This window comes from Sprattus sprattus, assembly GCF_963457725.1.
Source record: "Sprattus sprattus genome assembly, chromosome: 3".
In the NCBI taxonomy this organism is placed as follows: domain Eukaryota; kingdom Metazoa; phylum Chordata; class Actinopteri; order Clupeiformes; family Clupeidae; genus Sprattus; species Sprattus sprattus.
This window is the reverse complement of record NC_137922.1, coordinates 32,563,379-32,581,012: the sequence shown is the minus strand read 5'-3', so window position 1 is coordinate 32,581,012 and position 17,634 is coordinate 32,563,379. Positions and strand designations below refer to the sequence as shown.

The window sequence follows — 17,634 nt, the reverse complement described above, 5'->3', positions numbered from 1 at the left end:
GTGCAAATCTGACCAGAGAGAAACTTTGTGACAAAAGTCTCTTTTTTCTGTATTTGAACAGACCATATATTACGTACATGTATTTGCTCTAATGCCAGAAGCATTTCCCTGATGTGAGGTCATTCCAGTGAGATGGAGATATACATGCTAGGTCATCAGTTAATGTCACATGACAGAAAGCAGCAACAGTTTCCCAACACATTTTTATTGAAGACATGCCTACCATGCACAATAAAGAACAGACAATATATGTACACACTGGCCACACAAAAAAGGTACAAAAAAAGAACCTTTTGATAGGTCCTCATTAAAATGAAAGTTGTTGACAAACACATACAACCTTTCAAATGGCATAGTTGAGGCCAAACAGGTCAAGGTAAGATTGGTCAAGAACAAAATGTCCGTAATTTTAAACCAGGCCTTGTAAAAATACAAACAGGAGGTTTACAAAGACAAATACATTGCATGAAATAACTAGAAATTAGAGTCAGGTTTAAAAGTGACTATTTGTTGTTTTGTTTTGCTTTTCACAGTCCTGCAATACTAGAAAGTCATCCAGAGCACCAATTATCTTTAAAAAAAGGTGAGATGTCCATCTTACACATGAGGAATGATGATGATATCCAACAATAACAGAATCCTATAGGCACCCTTACGACTCCCAACAGAGAGGCCTGGGAAACATTTCAAACGACTGAAATCATGGAGGCAAAACTACAAGACTACAGCCATTGATCTACACCCACTTTTTTATTTTTCAACCTTTGCTAAATTTCTACTATTTTGTTAAATATGTAGACAATCTGACTACAGCTGTTATGGAGATTAATTCTGGCAGCTTTAATGATTATTTTCTTTTCCAAATGAGTCCACAATGTAGACACTCATTTAAGGACCGGCCTGGTTGAGGATGAGAGGCGGGACTGAAGCACTTACACTGCACTAAAATGAATCCAGAGGAAATAGCAGACAATGATGAACTGACTACTGATGAACAGTATGGAACTAAAGCTCTATGCTACAGCTGACTGTATGTTCACCAGAATAAGGTGCATGCTATTCTATGAATGTGTGCACTGAGAAACCAAAGATCTGGGTCTCAGTGGTAGGAAAAAGCTATTCACAAATAGGCTATGGGCTACATGAAAGGGGATTCATATGGATAAGTTACTGGAACGGCCAGTTGGAGTGGACTGGCCTACATGAGATACCACTATGGCTGATATGAATGAATATTGTAAGACTGCATGGAAGTGTTGTTTTTGAGATACTGTAGGAGAGGTTGATGCAGTTGCTACACTTTGCATGTGGTCACTGCCTATGACTCACGAGAGGGAGGTGATGTTGGACCGGCCACCAGGTGGCGCTACAATCCTCTGTGCTGTGCGCCTTGGAATGTGGTCATCCATTTGATTTCCTTTGCCAGAGAAAGAAAGAGAGGGTTACGAGATTTAATCAATGATGCAATCATGATCCCCAAGAGCAGGACAAACTTGAGGAATACTCAACATTTCAACATAGATGTAGATACACAACCAAGGCTATCCACAAACTGTTGAATGTCATTTTTAAAGTCACTTCCTGGTGTCTAGAATCAAAATGCTTCCACACAATGGAGCTGAAGACTAGCTAGCAGAAGGTAGCCTTTGCCATTGCAATAGGAAAAAAATGACTCCATTTGAGAAATGCATAACTATGACTGAAGGAAAAGGAGCATCTCAGGGGTCTGGTGAGTTTGATTTTCTGCTCAGTCAAAGTAACTGAATGTCATACAGTTCACCGTAATATAAAGGGGAAGTCTGAAATGGCCAGCATGTCCAATTATGCTGCAAAGTTAATTTGCCTTTTCAAATAAAGCACAGGGATGGATTTAAACAGGGTCATGGCAAGGTAGACAGACAGAAAGAAAGAAAGATAGAAAGAAAGAGAGAGAGAGAAAGAAGGAGGAGAGAAGGGATAGAGTAGAGAGTGGGAAAAAGCTACATGAAGAATGATATGAAGTCAAAATAATGAGACCTCTAATCTTAGAAATATTTGTGGGGGAAGAGAAAACCTTGTGGCGCATTTGATTAAAGGGCTTTTCTTTCTCACTCATGGGCTTCAGAGATGCCAAGGTCTGCACGGATATCATGCTATGAAGAAAGAGAGCGAGAGGGCAAGAGAGACAGAGAGGCGGAGACAGAGAAAGAAAGAAAGAAAGGAAGAGAGAGAAAGAGAGAGAGAGATGAGAGAATGGATGGATGACACACACAACAAGGGTTGTTCGAAGGCACTCACCAGATAAAGTAAATCCTGATTGGTGGAGGTTTCTGCCTGCAGCCAACACAGTCTTCCCTGGACATGGAGGCCCCCTAGTGGTGGGAGTGGAAGGCATCGACTTTGTGGCACTGATGACATCATGGACAGGTCCATCATAGTTTCCTCGTGGAACTCCACGTGCATCTGCCATCTGGAAGAGAGTTTAGTTCTCAGTCGTCTTCATTTCACTCTCATACAGCCATAAGAAGCAATGACATCTTAACGGCTTTCATTGAATATGTCTCTCAACATATGATTAAATAAATAATATAAAAAGTGTCATTAAACAATACATAAAAGTGCTGTCCTTTTGTAGGATCCTCTATCCTTTTTAAAAGTTTTTCAAATCCTTAACATTTTTTTTTTACATTTTCAAAGGCCAACACTGTCTAAGTCATCAATAAGACTCAACAACAGTTCTCAGACTAGCTGAGCTAAATATAGCCATTTAAAAACATTCTGTTTCTTCCGCTCACTTTTTACTGTGGTTGAGCAATAGAGGCAGTGTCATTTTTAACAGCCTTTGGCTCTCAGTCGGGTCTATTTACTGTGTAAGGGAGATGACTCAGACCGTCTGGGTGTCTTACCCTGCTCCGGGCCTTGATCCTCTTGTAGACATAGTCAGGGAAGGCCTTCCTGGGGATGAAACGACCCAAGCCCTCTGTCACGGTGAGCTGGCCGCCCTCCAGGACAATCCTGCCCTGGCTGATGACCACCTCAGGATAGCCGCGGCACTCCATGCCCTCAAAGATGTTCAGCTCAACTGTCTGCAGTGGTCACAGACAAATAGAAATGGAGACATTACCCCTGGGCCTTTTCAAACAGCTGGCCAGATCTGCCTTCTGGTTAAGTCAGAAGTCCCAAGTTTGAGAGAATGGCAGGCAAGGCGCAATGCTGTGCATAAGTATGAAAGTGGGTTTCATGTATGTGTGTGTGTGTGTGTGTGTGAATGTGTGTACCGGGGGCGCAACCAAGGTATAGACATTGGTGGGGTCCAAATTAATACCCTTCCCCAGAATTTTACAATTTTATATTTAGTATATATGAAAATTCGCACATTTAGAACAAAGTTTCAACTGTTAGTCTCCTGAAATGTATATAACATGTAGTGCTGGAATAACCAGCCTTACTTAACTACCTACTTAAAATACTAAATTGCATTATATTTCACAATCATTTCTCACCGGATCATCTGTATTTCAGCATGCCTCTCTCTGTCCGTCTCTCTGTGTCATTTTATCAGAAGAACAGCAACTGACCTTCTTGATCTTTCATTAAATATTCTGCTTTTATGAGGCTACTCGTTTTTTTTTGCTTACACATTTAGCTAGGTATCAAGTTACTTACGGTCAGAAAAAAACGCGTATATGGGCCATTCTACCGAATTTGTGTAATATGCAGTCCCTCAACAATAAAAACTATTTGCAAAACAATTAGGTATTTAGGCATAGATATTTAATTAGAAAATGTTATGGTCTATATAAACCCAATGCATTACATGAGATAGTGATAAGCTAAATATATACAAAATCATCATTTATAGGGTACTTTCTATTGGGAAGTAGCTGTCCCCAACCCTGACATCTAAATTTCAATGCCTTTAAATAACACTTTTCAATTTTTTTAGATTTTTTTCAATGATTTAATTTCAAAGATCTTTATGATTGGGTTGAAACAGAACATCATGTCCCTAGTTTTCATGTCCCTAGTTTTCAGTCACGACTCTGCATTTTTGACCATGCAGTGACACTGCATCTCTGTCCCTCATGGTTGAATGGTAAGTAGCTAAATCCCATAGTTTTTATATAAATGTGTTCCAAAGTCTGAAAATCGACGTGTAACCTTAAGAATTGTCACTACCGAAACGCATGTTTTCTTCAATTAAGTAAACCTTTTGGGGTTTCATGGAAAATCTTATGTTTGTATGTGTGTTCACCTCTTCAAAGATGTGTTTGCAAGCCGTGTGCTTGCTAGAATTCTTTATTTATGCTTAAAGTTAGCTAGAATTGTCACTACCGAAACAGTCACTACCGAAACATATGGTAGTGACCAGATGATTTCGGTAGTGACAAAATTAAATGGTAAGTCGTTCAATCCCATAATTTTTAAATAAATGTGTTGTGTGGACTAAAGGGCGGCCCAGAGCACCTTTTGGATGATTTTGGGAGAGAAATGAACATCCATCCAACAGTGCAGTCACTACCGAAACAGTGCAGTCACTACCGAAACAGATAAATTGAACTTGAAAATTTGGTAAAAAAATTATTTCTATGGATTTCATTGTGAAAACCTTCAAGAAATATTTGTAAAAATACTCTTCAGAGAAGGGAAGGAAACACAATCTGAACAGGTCAATAATAATACTTTTTTACTATAGTAAATGTGATGTTTCGGTAGTGACAATTTTTGGAAGAGAAAAAACATTCCAACACATTCTGAAAATACAATATAAAACTTGACTGTTCTTTTACTAGATACGTGTACTTTAGATATGGTACAATATATACATACGGACAAAGTTTTGGGAATAAACCATAAAAAAATTCAAAATATATCCGACATGACTTTGCATCAATTCGGTAGAATGGCCCATATACTCGGCTGCTGTTCCAGTGTTCTTTGCTTTGAAATAACCTTAATTCCTCCATTACTCTACCTCCTCTCCACCAGGTTAACTAACGTTACTTTCCTTGCTCTCCACTGAACCACAAAAAAGTGTTTTGTAACTGTGACAACGCAGAACCACGTGAGGTGGATTCAAACAAAATCACACAAGTGTACAATTAAGAGGGGGGAGTATGGAGGACCGAAAGTGCCAAAATTCAATAAATAAATACATCATCAATAATTATTTAAATGTGTCATTAATTAATTTAAACTGGAATTAAATACATAAATGTTGTATTAAATGTGTCATTAATTTATTTAATACAATTAATTAAATTAATTAATTATTTCACTATTTAATTAATTATGTCATGGTCCTGTGTTGCAGTGCATCAATAATTTATTTTATCTGTCAAACTCACCCATCAAAGTCAGTGGGCGGATTCCTAATACCTGATTGGTTACCCTGCACATCAAGTCAAGGCTTATCGATTCCAGAAATGTGGATTGACGCAGGCCTCATTCCTTACCACTGGGTGTCAAACTAAACTTTTTCTTAGACGCTAAAAATCCAGAGCGTGCAAGGTTTCGATTTCTACTGCAAGTTCAACCTCAACTTAACACGTACGACCTCCTGTAAAGGTAAGTGCTATCTTCTGCTATTTTATGTTTTGCAGTTATCTTAGAACTGTTGTTAGATAGGCAAAGTGTAGGGGCTAGCCTACTGTTATTAGCGACGGTTGCGCCTAAAACGTAATGCCATTTGCTACGGTTGATTGACGGGGACGGGAATGTATTTGTTTTCTCCTCTTTTACCCGGACGCATTTAGGTCTCGAAAAGAGGAAATGTCCGTGTAAAAGAGGACGTCTGCCTTAGTGCCTTGTCTTGTGTTTCAGTTGCTTGATGTTTGACTGTGTTAGGAATGTTGTTGACTTGCTAGTTTGTCTTAAACAGCTGCTAGCAAGTAGCCGCTAGCAAGACATCCATGTTATTGTGATAGCCATGTTGGCTAGGTTGCAAACAACACAGTCAAACATCACCAAGTTCATTGTCAACATTAAAATCGCTATACATGCTAAATAACCTACAATTTCACTTATGTGGGCCTATATGATCATGAGGTCAGAATGCAAACAAGTGTACCAAATAATAAGTGTACCAAATAATACACACTTGATGCAATAGGCTACATGCTGTTGGAGCCTGAGGGTGGATCTTGAGCTAATTCTTTTACTTTTAGTGAAGGAAAAATAATTATTCCATGAATTAAGACAAAACATGAATGTGAATGAATTTTACATCTGTCAAATTATGTAATTCGTATTTATGGAAATAACTATGTAGTCATATACGGACAATAGGTCTACATAGCCCTGTATAATCAATGCAATGATGTCACCATGTAGTTTTCAATAATATCTTACTGTAGGCTAATACAGATTCGAATGCCATTTGTTAAGTGTTCAAAAAGCTGGAACAAGCTGGTAAAAAAGGGAACCTTACAGATGTTTTTTAAATTACTATCATAGATAAATATACCAGTAGCCTATCTCATCGTATTTGTGGTATTGTATTGTGGTATCGTATTGTAAGTATAGGGTTTGGTGATATTTTGGCAGGTATAGTATCGAAGTCATAATTTTGGTATCGTGACAACCCTAGTGTCAACCATATACTTCATCAGTTTCAGTGACATTGCGTTTTTGGTATGGTGCAGATTGGCATTTTGTAAATGTCTGCTAAATTAATTAATGTGTATTTCTTTTTTCCTTCAGGTTTACCTTTAGAGAGGCAAAAATGGGAGCCATAGCAACATCCATACATCCATCATCCAACGTACATTTGTAGTTCCACGTTGGTGGGATGAACTGCCTAGCACTACCAGAGCAGGGGTTCAGATGTCATGCCTTATTTGAAAAAAAGGATGTTCTGTAAGGCACTGCCGTTGTAACACAGCTCTGCACCATGAACTTCATGGCATCTCTTACTTAAATACATTTTAAATAAGGAATAGAAAAAAAGTGCAGAAATGTAACTACTGTAAGTGCAAGTTAAGTAGTACACTAGTAAATGTGATCCATGGACCCACACCTGGCAAACTAAGCACCGGAGCAGCCAACACAAAGCAGATCAGGACATGCCATGCCCCCCACTTTACGCCACTCTTCCCCCTCACTATGGCTCCCTTGAAGTATCCCTTAGAACAGGCATGCAATTGTTAACATATTTACTACACATTTGTTTACATATCCACTACAAACATGTTCCTACCTAAACTGACATGTTAAAGAAGGGATCCTTGGAACTGGGGTACTCTTTTTCATTTATTTTTTTGAGCTGGACAACTGGTCAGGAACTACCATGCTTAATGTTTCAGCCATAGTGAGGTAACGGCTGCAATATAAATGGTACACTGCTTTACGGTGTCCTCGACATCGCCCACACTGAGGAGTGTGAGTGGCAGAGACTAGGCTGCTGAGGTAAATGTCCCTGTGATCCTGATTTTCATTAGAATATTATGTCTGGTCCACTGTTTTAATATTGTCGTCTCCCAAAACTATGACACACCATGCATGCTCTACCTCCAAATGATGATACTGATCTCACTTCTATTGAATACTAAGATATTAATTTATATTCATTGATGTTTGCATGCTCATTCATGAAGAATGACCTGTTGTATTTCATTTGATAGCTATATGAATGTTCAGAAAGGGTATGGGGTGGTAGTAGAGTAGTTCAGTAAGAGGATGACGGTAGTGCCAAGGATTATTGTTGTTTCATATTGACTGACCTCAGCATACAGAGACCCTCCACCTGAAGACTGGCACCTACAGTATCTTCCTGCAATCACCCCAATGTCTTACATTGAAATAAAAGATAAAACAACCCTGTACACTGTCATTGTTCTGCAATTATGTTTCTATGTGTATTTGTTAAATGTAATTTCAGCCAAGTTGCATTGAAACCGAGGTGGTGACATACAGTAGCCTACTGTGCAAAAGTTTTAGGCAGGTGTGAAAAAATGCGGTAAATCATAGACTGCCTGGAATTACATGATGAAACAGAAAGATTTGAGGAAGCCTGCATCGACAGAACATCTGTGGTTAGTTCTCCAAGATGCTTGGGACAACCTGCCAGCGGAGTTCCTTTTAAAAACTGCAAGTGTACCTAGAATAATTTATGCTGTTTTGAAGGCAAAGGGTGGTCATTCCAAATGTTGATTTGATTTAGATTTATCTTCTGTCCATTCACTGTATGCTAATTGATGGAAATGAACTGTTAACACTTCCATTTTGAAAGTATTCTTAGGTTACAGCATTTTTTTCCCACCTGCCTACAACTTTTGCACAGTAGCCTACTGTATAACAGAGACAGTTTAATTATCAAAGAAAATGTATTTGAATAAAATTATATTGGAGAAAGTATTGAAAGCAAACGTGCTGTAATAATCAGAGGTAATAGTTGGCCAAGCGTTACATTCACTCACGTAAAAACACGTTAGTAACATTTTCTTAATCTACCAACCGATCTATTTATCAAGTGAGTTATTAGCTACCGCTGTATTCAAAATCAGGTTTGCTTAAAGGTAAGTCTTGTAGCTACAGTCGCTAAGTATCAGGTGAATAGTCTCTCCAGGCACTTCAGACTAAAGCAATGGATCAGACTAGATCAGCGTTAGCCCCGCCCACTGACTTTGATGGGTGAGTTTGACAGATAAAATAAATGATTGATGCGCTGCAACACAGGACCTTGACATAATTAATTAAATAGTGAAATAATTAAATACGTTTTTTTAACATAAAATTAATTGTATTAAATAAATTAATGAAACATTTAATACAACATTTATGTATTTAATTCCAATTTTAATTAATTAATGACACATTTAAATAATTATTGACGATGTATTTATTTATTGAATTTTGGCACTTTCAGTCCTCCATAGGTGGAGTCACACACTTATGTTTTTCCTAACAAACGGAAATAAATTGAAAATAAATAGGACATAACAAGAGACCAATCCATTGACAGGGTTCATAAAATGAGAACATAATATATTTTCTGCTGTATATTGGCATTATTGGGGATGACAGATTGGTATTTTCTCAGTATTGGGGGGGGACACGACTGTGCGTGTGTGTGTGCGTGTGTGTGTGTGTGTGTGTGTGTGTGTGTGTGTGTGCATGTGTGTGTGTGTGTGTGTGTGTGTGTGCGTGTATGTGTGCGTGTATGTGTATGTGTGTTTGTGTGTGTGTTTGTGTGTGTGCGTGTTTGGGTGTGTGTGTGTATGTGGGTGTGTGCCATTCAGACTCACCAGGTTATGTGTGGTTGCAGAGAATGTTCTGGCCTCCTTGGTGTTCCAGATGACCAGGTCAGCATCAGAGCCCACGGCGATCCTGCCTTTGCGAGGGTAGAGGTTGAAGAGCTTTGCAGCGTTGGTACTGGTCACAGCCACAAACTCATTCTCATCCATTTTACCAGTGGCCTTTAAAGAGAAGGTAACCATCCCGTGAAGAAGGTCTCCAGTCATAGACCGAGCGTCAAGAGATGATACAGCATTTTAAAGGTGATTATAGCCCAATAAGCTAGCAGCTATCGCTAAACAGCATTTTACATTGAATGCTGCACAACACACTAAACACTGGAGTAAACGTGTTGAAAACAAGGTCAACTATGTTAATTGTGATACATATATTTTCAGAGATGTCGTATCAAGAAGTCAGATGAAAACAATCAGCAGTTTGAAACCATGGAGGTCATCTGTAGTCTCTAGTGTGTAAAGGATGCTTACTACTGCCTTGTCCCAAACGACTGACATGCGCTCCTCAATGCCGTTCGTCCCCTCTGGGATGAGAGTGAAGTTGTCCTTTCCAACGGCTTTCTGTGCGGTGGAGAAGGTGCTGTGGGCGCTGCCGGTCACTTGAAGGTCTCCGCTACAAGACACAAACATCAAAGCTGTTTAGGGGGGAAAACCTGAGGCAAACTGCTCATCTACCCTTTTTTCAGCAATGGTTTGCTATGCCAGATCAACAACACTCCTGGACATCAGTTCAGGATCAACAACACTCCTGGACTTCAGTTCAGGAAGAGTGGCTTAGCAAAGGATCTTCCAAGCTCTCACCAGGCCAGCAGGGAGTTGAGGTACTCTGGGGTGCTGGGGTCTTGGCTGAGGGGGGGGGACATGACGAAGGCAGCAGCTTCGGCCCAGTTCTTACTCCAGTAATGGGACCCATCCATGGCCAGGCTGGCAGCGATTGGTTCTCCAAAAACAACCATGCCTGAGGTTTAAATGGGTAGGGAAACTAATGAAATGTCATATCACACGACATACTTACATTTGTAACACATCAGTTAACCCACTGAAGGGAAGCACATTCATTCAAATTCATTTGACATACGTATGTGACCACTTAGGAGTCCCTTGAGGAATATGAATATGTGCCAATGCAATAGTAAAATAAATGTGAAATAAAATGTATGTACTCCAGCTACAAGCTTTGGTATCAACAGACTGTGACTTAACAAATAAAAACTTGCTGTCTCAATAAGTATATTTACTTGGTGTTTAAAGTGCTAAAAGAAAGACAGACTCCTTTTCCTTCATCATGTCATGTCTTGTAAATAAGTCTCTTACCCTTCTTCCTGGCCTTGGCGATGACATCAGCGGCTGGCTTGCTCATTACTTTGGTGATATAAAGAGGGCAGTTGGCCTGTTTGGCAATAGTGATGGCACGATACACCGCTTCTGTCTCCACCTGGTGGACACAACCTTTCATTAGTTGTCCTTGCAATGTATGAGTTCAGTTGATAAAAGAAAGAATGTGTCAAATATATATTTTTATAGTCATATAAAATAATAAGCCAAAAAACAAAATACAAAAAAATTGTAAAAATGGCGTTTACCTCCTCAGGATGACTCAGCACATGTCCTTCAGGGCCAGTGATACCGAGCTCCAGAATCCTCTTTTGCTCCTAAACACACACTCACACACACACACACACACACACACACACACACGCACAAACGCACAAAAAAAAGGCTGAAAACTAGCAAAACGTAGTTGGCCTTTGCCATTGAAATAAGAATAGAATGACAAATCAAAGCCTTAAATCTTACATGGCAATAAACAAGATCACACAGTTTAAAGAGCTGCTCACCTCCTCTACGATGTCCCCATTCTCTGCGTGCACTTGGGCAATGGCCCCCATATCTCTCAGAAGCCCAAACACTTCATAAATCTGTAGAGAGAGAATCAAAGAGTACTGCTGATTATGGCTCACAGAGACGGTGGACACAGTGCTGATCTCTAGATACAAGGCTAACATTCCCCTTCAATTACAGGGTACTTGGGAGGCTAAGCGACACATCTCCAAATAATAGGCCACGAGTCAGCTCTGGTAAAGATAGTATACAATCACCAACAAGCAATTTGTATGGATCACAGGTGCTAAATGTACAGTTAAAACTGAATCACTCACATCCTGGGATCAAGCTCTTGGCTTAAAAAAGCCTTAAACAAACAATAGGTCTTAATGCAGTGTAATGGTATGACATAATGTCAATGTAGTTTACCTGGCTGTCCGAGCTCTGGTACTTGTCCTTATATGCCATGAAGACTAAGAATGAGTTCACTCCTGCGTAAGACAACCAATAAGTACCATATTAGAATAAACATTAATATTGGGATACTGCTGAGTGAGAGAGCGAGCGTTTCTCACATGGGCATGTGTTTCTATGTGTGAAGGTGTGAATGTGAGTGTGAATGTGAGTGTGAACTGAAAGTGCAGACTTGACTAGTGGCTTTAAATAAAGCACATCAAACTGAGCCCAGGAGGACTGGCACACAAAGCACAGAAACTACTTTAGTACCTACAGATTATTATAGTCTTTACTCACAGGAATGTTTTATACCTGAAATTAATTACTTCTTTCTATTGATGTGAACCTTTCCAACTATAATCAAATACCTTTATAATAATCACCTTTAACAGTACACAGTCTGATTTGATTTAATTGATTCCAAATTATTTGATTATTATTTGCTTATTTAATCTGATTCTCATGTTGTCAGTATGAGAGATCCGGGTCAGTGCTGTGGCATTGTAAAACATGACACAAAAGGCCATCAGCACAACGAAACTGCACTCTGTTTTAAAATCAACTGCAGCACTGACTCCATATACTGGATAAGGACTTCATTGTATCACATTCCCTCTCTTTTACCATGCCCTTATCACCATGACACTTTTTCAGGGCACCAGGCCCAGAGAGACAGATGTGGATGGATGTTGCGGGGCACCTTTGTCCTTGACCAGGGCCTCCACCTCCTCAGCCAGGCCCTCATGCCAGCGGGTGATGTCCATGTGTAGGGAGTAGTCGCAGCAGCTCCTCACGTCGGCGATGTCCCTCCACTGGTCATACGCAGCCAATAGGCTGGAGCCTGGCTCAGGCAGCACATGGTCGACTGAAGGGGAGAGGGAGGGGAGGGTGGAGGGGGACAGACAGGGACACAGCTCAGCAAGCATAGAATCGGGTTGTCACCTCAAATGCCTTCAAACACTATGGAGAGGATAGCTCCTGGAGTTTGGGACAGCAAAACAAGCCCTAAGACTGCGTATGTCATATTAGCATTAAACCTCATTTACTTACTAAGACGATAATAAATAAATACATTATATATGGACTACAAATGCACTATTATACCAATCAGTCCCACTTCACCCCTAGATGCTGCTACATTAAAACTTGCAATGCAGTCACATAACATTTTATATAATATTTTACCAGAACCAGATCTTCAGTTAGGCACAGGCAGCATGGATCTACTTATTTATTTTCTCTGCCTTTGCAATCTCTTACAGGCTGTATTAATGACACTGGGCAAATAGGTTTCCACTAATGATTTTGTCCTTCTGTTTTTCACTTCCCTGAAGCTCTCTGGCTCTCTGTTATGTGTAAACCTAAAAACACTATCATGGATCACATGGAATGATCAATTCATTAAGAGCATCTCTGTCATTAAAGCTGACAAGGTTATTTTTTTTTTTTTTTTACAGAATTCCTTGTTACAAAACCTCCAAACTCTCCCCAAATTCCCCCACAGTCTGACCCCCTGCTGCCAGAGCGAGCGCCGGGGCTGGGGCTGCTGGCTGGGAATGGGAGAGGGAGCGGGAGCGTGAGGGGCCGTATGTCTGAGAGGAGAGAGTGTGTGACAGCGCAGCGGCGTGACCTTGTTTCAACTGATGTAACTGCAGCAGACAGCCACTCCTGAAGCCCCATGCTGCCGCTTCACCAACTCTCCGCCTGGCACAGGGGATGACAAATGACATCCCCCACCCCCCACTCTGCATCCACAGTCCCTCTCCCTCTGCTCTTCCCTCTCATCCTCTTTTCTGTCCTCCCTTTCATCCTCTTTCATTCCCCCCCACCGCCCTTCCTCTACTCTGCACAGTGGGTGCTGGTAAAGGGGACGTACTGATCATGGTGGTGCCTCCAGCAAGCGCGGCCCGAGTGCCATGGTAGAAGTCATCAGCGGGGTTCATGCCCAGGTGAGGGGCCTGCAGGCTGGTGTTCACATCTATGCCCCCTGGTATGACTATGTGTCCATAGGCATCCACACTCTTCACCCCACCGGGCACGATGAGGTTCTCCCCAATCTGCCTGTGGAAAGGAGAAGCAGGGATGATTCTAGTGGAAACTAACCTAAGGGAGTGATTATTCAGATCTAAAACTTAGTCAGACTATTCCAGCGACCATTCGCAGAATAAGTTCGTGAGCAGCAGTGTGAGTGCGTGTGTTGTTCACTACACAGATCTAATTCCCCCCAAAAAACACTTTCAGTAGGCTGCCTCACTCTTAATGTACCTAAATATCCCTCTGCTGTTGACTGGAATGATGTTGCTGGGGCCAAACAGTTTGAAACAGATTCAGCTTTATACCTGATAGCAGTAGCAGTAGTAGTAGATTGTAGTGCAATGTAACAGTCCTCCTTTCACAGTTAAGCTATTTTTAAACTAACTGTGACCTGCTTTTTCTCTTCTTTTTTTTTTACACATGAGACATGAGCATGTGGTCCCAACTACCCTTAACTTTACTTACTTGATGAACCCATCCTCAATGTAAATGTCTGCGTAAAAAGACTGGTCATCATTGACTATCTTTCCTCCTTTGATGATGAGGCGGTCGCTCTGAAAAACAAGTGAGCAACCAACCAAAATATTAAAAAGATGATAAGTATACTGTATATACCAACAAACACTGACTTGTGAAGTGCTTAATGAAAATCAACTGAAGAAAGGATACAGCAGAAACGACTTAAGTATTCAAATCCTCATGAACGCTGATGATCTGAGCAGAAATGGCCAGCAAAGTAATAGGCAACAGCAAACAAAACTTTACCGGTATATACCAGTAGCAACATATGTGTTTTCCAGTCACAAGGTGATAGACACTTCAGAGTGTAATAACCTGATTGGGATACCGTTTAAGTATATTTGGTCACTTTAATTTATATTTTTTACTGTATCCTGGTTTTCTTCCTCACTTTTAAGCGCCACTTAAGTTGGCAAAGATAGTCTAGCATAGGTTTTTTGTACAGTTAATGTCCTCTCTAGTCCTCATGCTGTATGTTACGCTATTTGGCGGCATAAATTACTCGCAGGGATCCGCTCAGCCGTGGCCGATGATTTTCTCCGCATCAGCAACACCCACACATCCACCCTAAGCGCCACCCGTTACCACTTTCTATCCTCTGACTGGCACAGAGCCACGGCTGGCTGCTGGGAGGGTCGTAAAGTCGATCAGCCATAAACATTTTTTTAGATACTGCGCTTCTAAAACGTTACGCGTATGACCACCTATGACAACAAGTCTAAAATAAAGAAACTAAACAAACATAAAAACACCGACGTAAAAGCTCAAAAGTACATATGATAATTATGTATACAGGAAGATGATACATTCATACAGGAAGCTGAGAGACCAAAGGGTGTTGCAAACACGCCCCGTGAGAAACTCAGAAATTAAGAACTCAGGATGGCAGGATGGGGAATCATTTTAGAGCACATTCAGGTTTTAAAATAAGCCCAGCCAGAATATTTTAACAAAACAGATCTTGAAGGGCCTATGGAATGTTTCACAACTAGGCTATAGCCTGTCTTGCTTTTTGTTTAGGGACAAAGACATTTGAATCCCCCTTTCAGAGCAGGGAATGTGGGTCATCTCGGTACAGTAGCAGGCAGGCCACTGTGTTTAATTGTGTGGAAAGGAATGGGATTCCTCTTGCCCGTGTTAACTACGCTCCCTTCCCTGAATTAGCGCACTTCAATGGTCGGCACAGATGACTACGGAGTAGCAACGGGGAAACCACTACACTGGGAGGGTAGGGCTGCTAGACGAAACGTCTGGGCTGAAACGGTTGAATGATTTTTACCTCTAGTAGCCTAGGCTATCGGGGCTAGTTTCTGCAGCCGTGAATCGCTTGAGACTTCTCCTTTGTCACAGCCTAGGCTATTCACCACTGTGGCGTTATAGCTTATGCTACCGCGAGAATCAGGGAGCGGTCTCATGGATTGATTCTTTTTCGAGAGCATAACGTGGAAATAAAATAATATGAAGCAGTAACCTTGCCTATCCATGATCCATGTTTTAGTCGGGATGAAACAATGGGCACAGTTTGGATTGCCACCGCTGCTGGTTTGTAAAACTGCAGCTCGCTGTCAAACACGAATCAATGAACAGGACTACATGTCAGTCTAATACTACTGTGCTGTGCCAAATCTATTATCGAAAAGATATATTCTGGTTCTGTTACATAACAGAGGCTTAGCCTATTCCTCGAGTCACTGCAGGCTGTTGCTTGAGGCAGGATCTCTCAAAAATCCAATCAATAAAGTGGAAGAAAAAACAATTATTTCCGCGTGTGCATCACAGGTTATCGCCGATGTTTCATTGAATTAATCAACTACTACACTTTAAGCCGCGACAATGGCTGCTTACCGTTAAACGAGGGATGTTCTTCTTGCCTTGGAAAGACATGCCGGCCGGTTCGGGAGGAGCTTTGATTGCCGAGTTAGGAGGACACGCGAGAATCGGATAACTGTAAAATCAGGACAGCTCACTCACCAGAATACTGCAGTGTAGATTATAGCATGCGAAATATGAGTGTGACTAAGGGGTCGTTGGGTATCGGAAATAAGATGTTTGATTTTTATTGCGTTACAATCGAAGAGGCCACCGTAGCGCTACGGAGCCGACTCCCTAAACAATATAGTTCCACGCAAAACCATCTGTCTGTTTAGTATTCCAGACGCATCCTACAGGCTAATACCGGAGCGACAGGCCTTAAGGGGACCCTTTCGGCCACACCAAGGACTCCACCAGGGCCACAGGCAGGTCATGGTAATTTAAAGTGTATTAACGAAAAATACATCCCAAAATATATTACTGCTCATAAGAACAGCACAATGCGTCACAAAACGCTTGGATTAATTCTTCATCAACAGTTAGCCAACATAAACAAATCAGCTTCAATGTCAAAAGTGGAACATATCTAAATGTGAGGCTGAGCTCAATAATGCTGGGTGTGAATGGAGTTGTGTACGTGTAAAAAACGCACCAAACTTTAGAAGATAACGGCAGCTGATGACTTTACGTTTTTAAAACTCAACAGTTTTACATTTTAATGACTTTAGAAATTAGTCGTATGTCTTTGATTTATTTTGTGTTATCACAGGAAGACATACCTAAACACTACAAAAACACATATTTCCTAGCCTGCTATAGACTATGGTCAAACTTGTGAAATGAGAACATGATGTTAACACATTTTTATAACTCATGTTGTTATACAAATATTATGGTCTACCTCACGTCGTGCGTTATGAAGACGTTTGGGTCCGGTGGGATACACTATGGACTGACTCTGAGAGCTTGCCGCAGGTTGAGGTCGGTTTGGAGTGTGGCTCACACTGGAGAAGTCGCTCCTGACGCTCCCGGAGTCACTGAAAGTGTCAGAGTAGCAGTCTGCACGATTTTTCGTAATCTTTCGCGCAGTATTTGGACTGAACGATTCAAAGTTAAGCGTTTTATTCTCGTATGCTCCCTCGACATTGCAAAACATGCCCCCGAATTTCACTCGTGGTTTTGGACTCTCCGTCCCAAGTCTGGAAAATAGAGAACCCTCGTCGTCATCTTTTTGAAGAAGCCTCCGTCCTGCCATTGCGAAAAATGTATAGAAACTAATCTCTACTTATATTACAGGCTTATTTTAACACAATTAGCATAGAATTTTTCCTCTGCCTGCACTGTGTTGCCTCAAAAGTACAATGAGTTTGGCTGCGCAGAAAGTGAAGACAGTGTAGGAGCTGTCCAAAGGGGAGGGGTGCTGAAAGACATTCGTTCAGTGACCGCCAGTCAAGAGAACTATCTCTATACAGGCTGAGGTCTAAAGCGGTTATCTATGCATTTATATAAACATTCCTTAATCCTGAAAAGTGTTTAAGAAAAGGGATTTTAACAGCCCTCACTACTCCTGCAGTTAACTCCTTCACTTCTATCCTGAATCTTGAGTACCCAAGTAATGATAACAAAAACAAATGGAATAGCCCAGAAAGCCCTGCAGCGACTTGTGTGTTAACTTGTGAGAAATTCAGGTCACACATGAAACGGCACTGGAAGAACTGAACTTTGCCCGAAGCAGGATGATGTTCATGCTTCCATGAAT

At 41.0% G+C, this 17,634-nt stretch overlaps 1 protein-coding gene across 3 annotated transcripts; it reads right to left on the bottom strand.

The window, feature by feature from the left end:
• Positions 1–1,325: 1,325 nt before the first annotated feature.
• dpysl4 (dihydropyrimidinase like 4) lies at positions 1,326–17,130 on the bottom strand (the record flags this gene model as incomplete). 3 transcript variants are annotated; one of them, XM_080833766.1, is made up of 14 exons in its annotated part: positions 1,326–1,417; positions 2,278–2,449; positions 2,886–3,065; positions 9,225–9,395; positions 9,702–9,843; positions 10,032–10,188; positions 10,545–10,665; positions 10,814–10,882; positions 11,069–11,149; positions 11,484–11,545; positions 12,211–12,375; positions 13,387–13,571; positions 14,010–14,098; positions 16,777–17,130. In XM_080833766.1, the coding sequence occupies 14 exons, from the start codon at positions 17,128–17,130 to the stop codon at positions 1,326–1,328; spliced, it is 2,040 nt and encodes a 679-aa protein (XP_080689892.1). The 3 variants fall into 3 exon arrangements, with proteins under 3 accessions (XP_080689892.1, XP_080689893.1, XP_080689894.1); XM_080833767.1 differs by lacking the exon at positions 16,777–17,130 and adding an exon at positions 15,909–15,947 and having other exon boundaries at positions 1,326–1,441; XM_080833768.1 differs by lacking the exon at positions 16,777–17,130 and adding an exon at positions 15,909–15,947.
• Between the last annotated feature and the right edge of the window lie 504 nt (positions 17,131–17,634).